A 12,224-nucleotide genomic window follows, 5' to 3' on the forward strand; every position below is an offset into this window, starting at 1 on the left:
CTTTCCAGATAAAGAGCCTGGATCCCAAGAGAGGAGGGAAGCGCGGCCGGCGCCCCAGAGCGAGCGCAGATAAAACCGCCCCTTTATCAGCCGCAGCAGCCGCCGCCGCCTATTATCAATGTTAAGGTTAGTAATTAAGCGCGGATGTCGGATCTTTGTCTCTCCGGTCGCAGGAAGCTTTTATCTTAATTAAAATCGCCGCGTTTCATAACACCAACGTCTCAGTTTTTATTTTTTGCATTTCAATATGACAAAACCATTCACAGTCGCAACGTCCGAGGAACGGGGGGAACGTAACATGTTAATGAGGGTCACTGACAGCGCCATGACCAGAGGGTTACGTAAGAGCATTAGTAAAGGTGGGACAAGGACCACAGCGCGAGGCCAAGGACCTTAACAAGAGGAGCGCAAGTGTCAGAGCTAGCGGAAAGCAGAAAAGAGGAGAGGAAGAGGAAGAGGAGGGGCAAAGAGGAAAACAGAGGAAGAAGAGAGGGCAAAGAGGAGAAAAGGGAGCAGAGGAGGAAAACAGAAGAAGAAGAGGGGGCAGAGAGGAGAACAGAGGAAGAAGAGAGGGCAAAGAGGAGAAAAGGGAACAAAGACGGAGAACAGAGGAAGACGAGGAGGCAGAGAGGAGGAAAGGGAGCAGAGGAGGAGAAAAGAGGAAGACGAGGGGACAGAAAGGAGAAAAGGGAGCAGAGGAGGAAAACAGAAGAAGAGGGGGCAGAGAGGAGAAAAGGGAGGAGAAAAGGAAAACAGAAAAAGAGAGGAAGAAGAGAGGGCAAAGAGGCGAAAAAGGAGCAGAGGAGGAAAACAGAGGAAGAAGAGGGGGCAGAGAGGAGAAAAGGAGCAGAGAAAAAGAAAAAAGAGGAAGACGAGGGGACAAGAAGGAGAAAATGGAGCAAAGAAGAAGAAGAGGGGGTAGAGAGGAGAAAAGGAGGAGAACAGAGGAAGAAGAGGGGGCAGAGAGGAGAAAAGGAGGAGAACAGAGGAAGAAGAGGGGGCAGAGAGGAGAAAAGGGAGCAGCAGAGAAAAACAAAGGAAGAAGAGGGGGCAGAGAGGAGAAAAGGGAGCAGAGAAGGAGAACAGAGAGGAGAAAAGGAGCAGAGAAGGAGAAAAGAGGAAGACGAGGGCACAGAAAGGAGAAAAGGGAGCAGAGGAGGAAAACAGAGGAAGACAAGGGGCAGAGAGGAGAAAAGGGAGCAGAGGAGGAGAACAGAGGAAGAAGAGAAGGCAGAGAGGAGAAAAGGGAGCAGAGGAGGAAAACAGAAGAAGAGGGGGCAGAGAGGAGAAAAGGGAGCAGAAAAGGAAAACAGAAAACAGAGGTAGAAGAGGGGGCAAAGAGAAGAAAAGGGAGCAGAGGCGGAGAAGAGAGGAAGACGAGGGGACATAGAGGAGAAAAGGGAGCAGAGGAGGAAAACAGAGGAAGATGAGGGGGCAGAGAGGAGAAAAGGGAGCAGAAAAGGAAAACAGAGGAAGAAGAGGGGGCAAAGAGAAGAAAAGGGAGCAGAGGCGGAGAAGAGAGGAAGACGAGGGGGCATAGAGGAGAAAAGGGAGCAGAGAAGGAAAACAGAGGAAGAAGAGGGGGAAGAGAGGAGAAAAGGGAGCAGAGGCGGAGAAGAGAGGAAGACGAGGGGGCAGAGAGGAGAAAAGGGAGCAGAAAAGGAAAAACAGAAAAGAGAGGAAGAAGAGAGGGCAAAGAGAAGAAAAGGGAGCAGAGGTGGAGAAGAGAGGAAGACGAGGGGGCAGAGAGGAGAAAAAAGAGCAGAGAAGGAAAACAGGAAGAAGAGGTGGCAGAGGAGGAAAAGAGAGGAAGAAGAGGGGGCAGAGAGGAGAAAAGGGAGCAGAGAAGGAGAACAGAGGAAGAAGAGGGGGCAGAGAGGAGAAAAGGGAGCAGAGGAGGAAAACAGAGGAAGACGAGGGGGCAGAGAAGAGAAAAGGGAGCAGAGAAGGAAAACAGAGGAAGAAGAGGGGGCAGAGAGGAGAAAAGGGAGCAGAGGAGGAGAACAGAGGAAGAGGAGGGGGCAGAGAGGAGAAAAGAAAGCAGAGGAGGAGAACAGAGGAAGAGGAGGGGGCAGAGGATGAGAACAGAGGAAGAGGAGGGGGCAGAGGAGGAGAACAGAGGAAGAAGAGGGGGCAGAGAGGAGAACAGAGGAAGAAGAGGGGGCAGAGAGGAGAACAGAGGAAGAAGAGGGGGCAGAGAGGAGAAAAGGGAGCAGAGAAGGAGAACAGAGGAAGAAGAGCAGACAGAGAGGAGGAGAACAGAGGAAGAGGAGGGGGCAGAGGAGGAGAACAGAGGAAGGAGAGGGGGCAGAGAGGAGAAAAGGGAGCAAAAAAGGAAAACCGAGGAAGAAGAGGGGGCAGAGGAGGAGAACAGAGGAAGAAGAGGGGGCAGAGAGGAGAAGAACAGAGGAAGAAGAGGGGGCAGAGAGAACAGAGGAAGAGGAGGAGCAGAGAGGAGGAGAACAGAGGAAGAGGAGGGGGCAGAGAGGAGGAGAAAAGAGGAAGAGGAGGGGGCAGAGAGGAGGAGAACAGAGGAAGAGGAGGAGCAGAGAGGAGGAGAACAGAGGAAGAGGAGGGGGCAGAGAGGAGAAGAACAGAGGAAGAAGAGGGGGCAGAGAGAACAGAGGAAGAGGAGGAGCAGAGAGGAGGAGAACAGAGGAAGAGGAGGGGGCAGAGAGGAGAAGAACAGAGGAAGAAGAGGGGGCAGAGAGAACAGAGGAAGAGGAGGAGCAGAGAGGAGGAGAACAGAGGAAGAGGAGGGGGCAGAGAGGAGGAGAAAAGAGGAAGAGGAGGGTGCAGAGAGGAGGAGAACAGAGGAAGAGGAGGAGCAGAGAGGAGGAGAACAGAGGAAGAGGAGGGGGCAGAGAGGAGGAGAACAGAGGAAGAGGAGGAGCTCACCACTACTTTACATCTTGTATTCAGATGCCTGACAGTATGATAGAACCAGGGCGGACGCTGACATCGCCCCTCCAGGATTCCCAAACCCCCATCACACAGGTCTGGCACAGTTATCAGCTTCATTGTACTTTGCTTACTGAAACCTCGAGGTCCCCACGTCCCCCATTATCATGTGACTCATATGTCCCCCCCCACATGAGAACGTGGCCCCTGTGATGTGGCCTCCTTTCATTCCTGATTCTCACCTGTAGATCCGATGGACCACGTGATGTTGAGGTTGAAGTTGTTGGAAGCGTTAATGGAAATGTCCAGATTCTTATTGGACTGAAAAAAGCAAAAGAGAAAAAATGATTATATTATAAATCATGAAACTATATACAATGTATACGTGTGACTAACAGCACCGCGATGGAGGAAACGGGCGGTCACTGAATACTGAGGACGGAGGAGACGGGCGGTCACTGAATACTGAGGACGGAGGAGACGGGCGGTCACTGAATACTGAGGATGGAGGAGACGGGCGGTCACTGAATACTGAGGATGGAGGAGATGGGCGGTCACTGAATACTGAGGACGGAGGAGACGGGCGGTCACTGAATACTGAGGATGGAGGAGACGGGCGGTCACTGAATACTGAGGATGGAGGAGATGGGCGGTCACTGAATACTGAGGATGGAGGAGATGGGCGGTCACTGAATACTGAGGATAGAGGAGACGGACGGTCACTGAATACTGAGGACGAAGGAGATGGGCGGTCACTGAATACTGAGGATGGAGGAGACGGGCGGTCACTGAATACTGAGGATGCAGGAGACGGGCGATCACTGAATACTGAGGATGGAGGAGACGGGCGGTCACTGAATACTGAGGACGAAGGAGACGAGCGATCACTGAATACTGAGGATGGAGGAGACGGGCGGTCACTGAATACTGAGGACGAAGGAGATGGGCGGTCACTGAATACTGAGGATGGCGGAGACGGGCGGTCACTGAATACTGAGGATGCAGGAGATGGGCGGTCACTGAATACTGAGGATGGAGGAGACGGGCGATCACTGAATACTGAGGATGGAGGAGACGGGCGGTCACTGAATACTGAGGACGAAGGAGACGAGCGATCACTGAATACTGAGGATGGAGGAGACGGGCGATCACTGAATACTGCGGACAGAGGAGACGGGCGGTCACTGAATACTGAGGACGGAGGAGACGAGCGGTCACTGAATACTGAGGACGAAGGAGACGAGCGATCACTGAATACTGAGGATGGAGGAGACGGGCGGTCACTGAATACTGAGAACGGAGGAGACGAGCGATCACTGAATACTGAGAACGGAGGAGACGAGCGGTCACTGAATACTGAGGACGGAGGAGACGGGCGGTCACCGGATATGGAGAAACGTTGCATTTTGGTGATTGATAATATGGCAGGCCGCGTTTTTCTCACCTGCCTATGACTTCTGCACGGGGTGGTGTATATGATGTACGGTGAACGGGTGACATTCTCCGCTCTGCTGATTTGCATTCTGGGAAGTGTGGTCTTTACCGCGGGCGCTGTACAGGTAATAGATGTCGGGAGCACTCACTGCCCCCTCCTCGTATTGTAGAAGCTCAGCGGCGTCTCTCTACATGCTTACTGACTGTTTCCAATATTATCTAGCAGAATTGTGAGCGCAGCTCTGGAGGATAACGCAGGTTATGGTCCCAGCGACTCTGTATCAGGAATACATGTGCGGCATTTGTTACTTCTTTTGTTCTAATCTTAGCACGTTATGTCTTATCCAGAGCTGTAATCACAGTTCTGCCCGGATTCTGTTAATAAAGAGAGATCAGTTGTAGTTCATAGAACATTCACAGGATTACCAGCAAAGTGTAGGCAAATCACTGCACAATACTGAGCCTCGCCGGCAGGGTTGTGATTGCTGCTCTGGAGGAAGACCTTTCATTGTTACTGATCCAGATGAGGAGCGCCTGCACCAATTATCCGGGTATCTGAGGAACACGATTGGACATGAACCATCTGTGGAGGGGACATGATGTATATAGCCGGAATCACAGGAGCCGGTGTGGCCCCCGGGGCAGGAGCGGCCGCCCACATCTAGGGCCCCACATACGCTTGGTGAGGACGCGACAGTCGCTTTCTGTGACACCCCAATATTGTAGCATGGTGTGAGGGGGAACGACCGCGCAATATCTGCACTAAGGCGACAAACATGGCAGCGGCGTATGATGGCGGCACAATCAGCAACCCAGGGCTCCCACGTGGATGACCATGAAGATCCATCCCCAAACAGGAGCCTGAGACGTCCCCGTCCTCCCACAAGTCCAGGCAGCAATCACCCCCCACATGGGGAGAACCTACAAGCTCCGCTCATCCTGAGCCCGCTGGTTCATGAGCCTGTGTACCGGGCACAGGATGCATGTTGTATCTTTGCTGATTACTCGTGCAGCTCTGGATGTGACGAATCGGAGGTCGGGTTATCCACAGAGATAAGGGGCGCACCAGGCGGACAGGAGGCAGAACGGCGACTGCAGCCGGCGCAGACATGGCGGCCGCGGCTCACCTGCTCGGGGTTGGCGATGAAGTTGATGGCGGTGTGGTGACGGTCATCCTCCTGGATGAGGCTGAAGGTGAACTGATAATCGATGAGGAGGCTGTCTGCGGAGAGAACACAGGACAACATGACATGTACAAAGCAAAACACACCCTGAAATCCTCTGTGCTGCAGGGAAGCTCCTCCAATGGGGAGCGCCCAGGCTGTGTCCTCTGATACTGGATATCTTTCACTCCTGCACTAATATGAGCTGTGATATTAGGAGGACGAGCCCCTTATAATGCTCTGTCCACGGCCGCCATGGTCTCCTATCTCCCTTGTATCACAGAGGAAACATCTTCCATGAAATGTCACTGCCCTCACATCGTGGGGAACGTGAAAGGAGACGTGGCGAGGGACATGGCGGGGGACGTGGAAGGGGACATGGCGGGGGACGTGGAAGGGGACGTGGAGGGGGACAAGTCGGAGGACGTGGAGGGGGACAAGTCGGAGGACGTGGAGGGGGACAAGTCGGAGGACGTGGAGGGGGACAAGTCGGAGGACGTGGAGGGGGACAAGTCGGAAAACGTGGAGGGGGACAAGTCGGAGGACGTGGAAGGGTACATGGCGGAGGACGTGGAGGGGGACGTGGAGGGGGACGTGGAGGGGGACGTGGAGGGGGACGTGGCGGAGGACGTGGAGGGGGACGTGGAGGGGGACGTGGCGGAGGACGTGGAGGGGGACGTGGAGGGGGACGTGGCGGAGGACGTGGAGGGGGACTTGGCGGAGGACGTGGAGGGGGACATGGCGGAGGACGTGGAGGGGGACATGGCGGAGGACGTGGAGGGGGACATGGCGGAGGACGTGGAGGGGGACATGGCGGAGGACGTGGAGGGGGACATGGCGGAGGACGTGGAGGGGGACATGGCGGAGGACGTGGAGGGGGACATGGCGGAGGACGTGGAGGGGGACATGGCGGAGGACGTGGAGGGGGACATGGCGGAGGACGTGGAGGGGGACATGGCGGAGGACGTGGAGGGGGACATGGCGGAGGACGTGGAGGGGGACATGGCGGAGGACGTGGAGGGGGACATGGCGGAGGACGTGGAGGGGGACATGGCGGAGGACGTGGAGGGGGACATGGCGGAGGACGTGGAGGGGGACATGGCGGAGGACGTGGAGGGGGACATGGCGGAGGACGTGGAGGGGGACATGGCGGAGGACGTGGAGGGGGACATGGCGGAGGACGTGGAGGGGGACATGGCGGAGGACGTGGAGGGGGACATGGCGGAGGACGTGGAGGGGGACATGGCGGAGGACGTGGAGGGGGACATGGCGGAGGACGTGGAGGGGGACATGGCGGAGGACGTGGAGGGGGACATGGCGGAGGACGTGGAGGGGGACATGGCGGAGGACGTGGAGGGGGACATGGCGGAGGACGTGGAGGGGGACATGGCGGAGGACGTGGAGGGGGACATGGCGGAGGACGTGGAGGGGGACATGGCGGAGGACGTGGAGGGGGACATGGCGGAGGACGTGGAGGGGGACATGGCGGAGGACGTGGAGGGGGACATGGCGGAGGACGTGGAGGGGGACATGGCGGAGGACGTGGAGGGGGACAAGGCGGAGGACGTGGAGGGGGACATGGCGGAGGACGTGGAAGGGGACAAGGCGGAGGACGTGGAGGGGGACAAGTCGGAGGACGTGGAGGGGGACAAGTCGGAGGACGTGGAGGGGTACATGGCGGAGGACGTGGAGGGGGACATGGCGGAGGACGTGGAAGGGGACAAGGCGGAGGACGTGGAGGGGGACATGGCGGAGGACGTGGAAGGGGACAAGGTGGAGGACGTGGAGGGGGACAAGTCGGAGGACGTGGAGGGGGACACGTCGGAGGACGTGGAAGGGGACGTGGAGGGGGACGTGGAAGGGGACAAGCCGGAGGACGTGGAAGGGGACGTGAAAGGGGGACAAGCCGGGGGACGTGGAAGGGGACGTGGCGGAGGACGTGGAAGGGGACGTGGAGGGGGACGTGGAAGGGGACGTGGAAGGGGACGTGGAAGGGGACGTGGAAGGGGACGTGGAAGGGGACAAGCCGGAGGACGTGGAAGGGGACGTGGCGGAGGACGTGGAAGGGGACGTGGCGGAGGACGTGGAAGGGGACGTGGAGGGGGACAAGGCGGAGGACGTGGAGGGGGACATGGCGGAGGACGTGGAAGGGGACAAGGCGGAGGACGTGAAGGGGGACAAGTCGGAGGACGTGGAGGGGGACGTGGAGGGGGACGTGGAAGGGGACAAGCCGGAGGACGTGGAAGGGGACGTGGAAGGGGGACAAGCCGGGGGACGTGGAAGGGGACGTGGCGGAGGACGTGGAAGGGGACGTGGAGGGGGCCGTGGAGGGGGACGTGGAAGGGGACGTGGAAGGGGACAAGCCGGAGGACGTGGAAGGGGACGTGGCGGAGGACGTGGAAGGGGACGTGGCGGAGGACGTGGAAGGGGACGTGGAGGGGGACACGGTGGAGGACGTGGAGGGGGACACGGCGGAGGACGTGGAGGGGGACACGGCGGAGGACGTGGAGGGGGACACGGCGGAGGACGTGGAGGGGGACACGGCGGAGGACGTGGAGGGGGACACGGCGGAGGACGTGGAGGGGGACATGGCAGAGAGGGATGTGGAGGAGAATATGGTGGAAAACGTAGAGAGATGTAAAGAGGAATACGGTGGAAAATATGGAGGGGATGTGGTGGAAGAGGACATGGAAGAGGATATAGAGTAAGACGTAGAGAGGGATGTGGTGAAGGATGACTTGAATGACATGGACATGGAAGATGATGTAGCAAAGAGCATAGAGAAGGGGACATGGTGGAAGAGGACATGGACGTAGAGGGACATGGAAAAGGAATATGGTCAGGGATGTGGCGGAGAACTTGGAAGGTGACGTGGCGGAGGACAGGGACATGGATGTGGTGGAGAAAGTCAAGGGGAGATTTCAGGTGGATACGGCGGGGGATGTGGAGGAGGACACGGCGGGGGATGTGGAGGAGGACACGGCGGGGGATGTGGAGGAGGACACGGCGGGGGATGCGGAGGAGGACACGGCGGGGGATGCGGAGGAGGACACGGCGGGGGATGTGGAGGAGGACACGGCGGGGGATGCGGAGGAGGACACGGCGGGGGATGCGGAGGAGGACACGGCGGGGGATGCGGAGGAGGATACGGCGGGGGATGTGGAGGAGGACACGGCGGGGGATGTGGAGGAGGACACGGCGGGGGATGTGGAGGAGGACACGGCGGGGGATGTGGAGGAGGACACGGCGGGGGATGCGGAGGAGGATACGGCGGGGGATGTGGAGGAGGATACGGCGGGGGATGTGGAGGAGGATACGGCGGGGGATGTGGAGGAGGACACGGCGGGGGATGTGGAGGAGGACACGGCGGGGGATGTGGAGGAGGACACGGCGGGGGATGTGGAGGAGGACACGGCGGGGGATGTGGAGGAGGATACGGCGGGGGATGTGGAGGAGGATACGGTGAGGGATGTGGAGGAGGATACGGCGGGGCAGTGGACGGGACATGGCATATGTAGGGACAGTGCTGCCACCGCTCATTACTGCGATGAGCTGGATAATCCGCCGCCGGCACACTCCACGCTGCCCGTCTGCCTTATCTCACATCAGAAAGCATTATCCTGACACGTCCCATCCGTCTCCACAGAGGACATCACCGATCAATCACCGGAGTCAGCGCCAGCAACACACCTCACCTGCACCAACTACCATGCCAGAGTGTGTCTTATCCTCCAGTCACCTCCAGAGCTGCAGCCACTGTTCTGCTGTTACATCTTGTCTTATCCTCCAGTCACCACCAGAGCTGCACTCACTATTCTGCTGTTACATCAGGTCTTATCCTCCAGTCACCACCAGAGCTGCAGCCACTGTTCTGCTGTTACAACGTGTCTTATCCTCCAGTCACCTCCAGAGCTGCACTCACTATTCTGCTGTTACATCAGGTCTTATCCTCCAGTCACCTCCAGAACTGCAGCCACTGTTCTGCTGTTACATCGTGTCTTATCCTCCAGTCACCTCCAGAGCTGCAGCCACTATTCTGCTGTTACACCGTGTCTTATCCTCCAGTCACCACCAGAGCTGCAATCACTATTCTGCTGTTACATTGTGTCTTATCCTCCAGTCACCACCAGAGCTGCAGTCACTATTCTGCTGTTAAATCTTGTCTTATCCTCTAGTCACCACCAGAGCTGCACTCACTATTCTGCTGTTACATTGTGTCTTATCCTCCAGTCACTTCCAGAGCTGCACTCACTATTCTGCTGTTACACTGTGCCTTATCCTCCAGTTACCTCCAGAGCTGCAGTAATTTATTCAAAAAAGGGCAGCAAGAGGAGTGTGCCTGTGTGGAGTAAGCCAGCAGGGAGACAGGAGGAGTATAGTGTCTGAAGAGGACCTCAGGAGGAGTGTGGTATGTGTGGAGGACCAAAGCAATGCAGCAGGAGGAGTGTGGTGTGTGTGGAGGACCCCGGGAGGGCGGCAGGAGGAGTGTGGCGTGTGTGGAGGACCCGTGGAGGGCGGCAGGAGGAGTGTGGAGGACCCCGGGAGGGCGGCAGGAGGAGTGTGGTGTGTGTGGAGGACCCGTGGAGGGCGGCAGGAGGAGTGTGGTGTGTGTGGAGGACCCGTGGAGGGCGGCAGGAGGAGTGTGGAGGACCCCGGGAGGGCGGCAGGAGGAGTGTGGTGTGTGTGGAGGACCCCGGCAGGAGGAGTGTGGTGTGTGTGGAGGACCCCGGGAGGGCGGCAGGAGGAGTGTGGTGTGTGTGGAGGACCCTGAGAGGGCGGCAGGAGGAGTGTGGTGTGTGTGGAGGACCCTGGGAGGGCGGCAGGAGGAGTGTGGTGTGTGTGGAGGACCCCGGGAGGGCGGCAGGAGGAGTGTGGTGTGTGTGGAGGGCCCGGGAGGGCGGCAGGAGGAGTGTGGTGTGTGTGGAGGACCCTGGGAGGGCGGCAGGAGGAGTGTGGTGTGTGTGTAGGACCCCGGTGAGGGCGGCAGGAGGAGTGTGGTGTGTGTGGAGGATCCTGGGAGGGCGGCAGGAGAAGTGTGGTGTGTGTGGAGGATCCTGGGAGGGCGGCAGGAGGAGTGTGGTGTGTGTGGAGGATCCTGGGAGGGCGGCAGGAGGAGTGTGGTGTGTGTGGAGGACCCCGGGAGCGCGGCAGGAGGTGCAGGACGTCTCACAAGGCCATGGCGGGTTATCACAGGATGTCGTGTGCTGGATCCGGCGTAAATGGGAGAATAGATTCCTTTGGTTTAGGCTGCAGCAGACGCCCCCTAGTGACAGCAGCCAGCACTCCAGAGCGGGGACCGGATCATTATGGCTGACGCCGGGGTCCGGGGGATAATAGACACCGCTATTACCACTTACATCCAGAGGTCAGCGATCAAATTATCACACAGATCCTGATCAGTTATTAAATCTGCGAACAACTCCCCGGCCCCAAATGAGGCCCCTCCCCATAAGTTTAGCTCCTCCCTCACCCTTATGTCCCAGTATAGACCCCATACATTAGTACTTACAATAGCAGGTTCCTCGCAGCGGATTCCCCAAGTACCGGTTCTCAGAATCACATCTGCGGAAAACAACACAGAAAAATCAGAAGACGGCGGCAGAACATCTCAAGGAATCAATGCCAAGGGTCTACCAGTGCACGGAGTACAGAAGAGGAGGACAGAGGAGGAGGGTCCAGAGGAGGAGGGCCCGGAGGCGTGGGGACAGAGGAGGAATCCAGAGGAGGAGGGTCCAGAGGAGGAGTCCAGAGGAGGAGGGTCCAGAGGAGGAGTCCAGAGGAGGAGGGTCCAGAGGAGGAGTCCAGAGGAGGAGGGTCCAGAGGAGGAGGGTCCAGAGAAGGAGGGTCCAGAGGAGGAGGGTCCAGAGGAGGGGGGACAGAGGAGGAATCCAGAGGAGGAGGGCCCGGAGGAGGGGGGACAGAGGAGGAATCCAGAGGAGGAGGACCCGGAGGAGGGGGGACAGAGGAGGAATCCAGAAGACGAGGGTCCAGAGGAAGGGGGACAGAGGCAGAATCAAGAGGAGGAGGGTCCAGAGGAGGGGGGACAGAGGAGGAATCCAGAGGAGGAGGGTCCAGAGGAGGGGGGGGACAGAGGAGGAATCCAGAACAGGAGGGTCCAGAGGAGGGGGGGACAGAGGAGGAATCCAGAGGAGGAGGGACAGAGGAGGAATCCAGAGGCGGGGGGACAGAGGAGGAATCCAGAGAAGGAGGGCCCGGAGGAGGGGGGACAGAGGAGGAATCCAGAACAGGAGGGTCCAGAGGAGGGGGCACAGAGGAGGAATCCAGAGGAGGAGGGCCCAAAGGAGGGGGAACAGAGCAGGAATCTAGAACAGGAGGGTCCAGAGGAGGGGGGACGGAGGAGGAATCCAGAGGAGGAGGGCCCGGAGGAGGGGGAACAGAGCAGGAATCCAGAACAGGAGGGTCCAGAGGAGGGGGGACAGAGGAGGAATCCAGAGGAGGAGGGCCCGGAGGAGGGGGAACAGAGCAGGAATCCAGAACAGGAGGGTCCAGAGGAGGAATCCAGAACATGAGGGTCCAGAGGAGCGTGACAGAGGAGGAATCCAGAAAAGGAGGGTCCAGAGGAGGGGAGGACAGAGGTTGAGTCCAGCACAGGAGGGTCCAGAGGATGGGGGACAGTGGTGGAGTCCAGAGGAGGAGGGTCCGGAGGATGGGAGACAGAGGAGGAATCCAGAACAGGAAGGTCCAGAGGAGGGTGGACAGAGGAGG

At 58.5% G+C, this 12,224-nt stretch overlaps 1 protein-coding gene across 29 annotated transcripts in view; it reads right to left on the reverse strand.

Annotated features, from left to right (window-relative positions):
- Window positions 1–12,224, reverse strand: part of ATRNL1 (attractin like 1) — a 721,691-nt gene that overhangs the window by 417,078 nt on the left and 292,389 nt on the right. For all 29 annotated transcript variants that reach the window (XR_012754170.1, XR_012754182.1, XR_012754180.1 and 26 more), the window contains exons 21-23: window positions 11,008–11,060; window positions 5,463–5,557; window positions 3,144–3,222 (exon numbers count right to left, since the gene is read on the reverse strand). Coding sequence is in view for 1 of the 29 variants with exons in the window: in XM_075348149.1 (XP_075204264.1) it covers window positions 3,144–3,222; window positions 5,463–5,557; window positions 11,008–11,060 (227 nt within the window). In the remaining 28 variants the exon portion in view is untranslated. The remainder of the gene's footprint in view (window positions 1–3,143; window positions 3,223–5,462; window positions 5,558–11,007; window positions 11,061–12,224) is intronic.

The sequence above is a fragment of the Anomaloglossus baeobatrachus genome, chromosome 5 (genome assembly GCF_048569485.1).
Source record: "Anomaloglossus baeobatrachus isolate aAnoBae1 chromosome 5, aAnoBae1.hap1, whole genome shotgun sequence".
Classification (NCBI taxonomy): Eukaryota; Metazoa; Chordata; class Amphibia; order Anura; family Aromobatidae; genus Anomaloglossus; species Anomaloglossus baeobatrachus.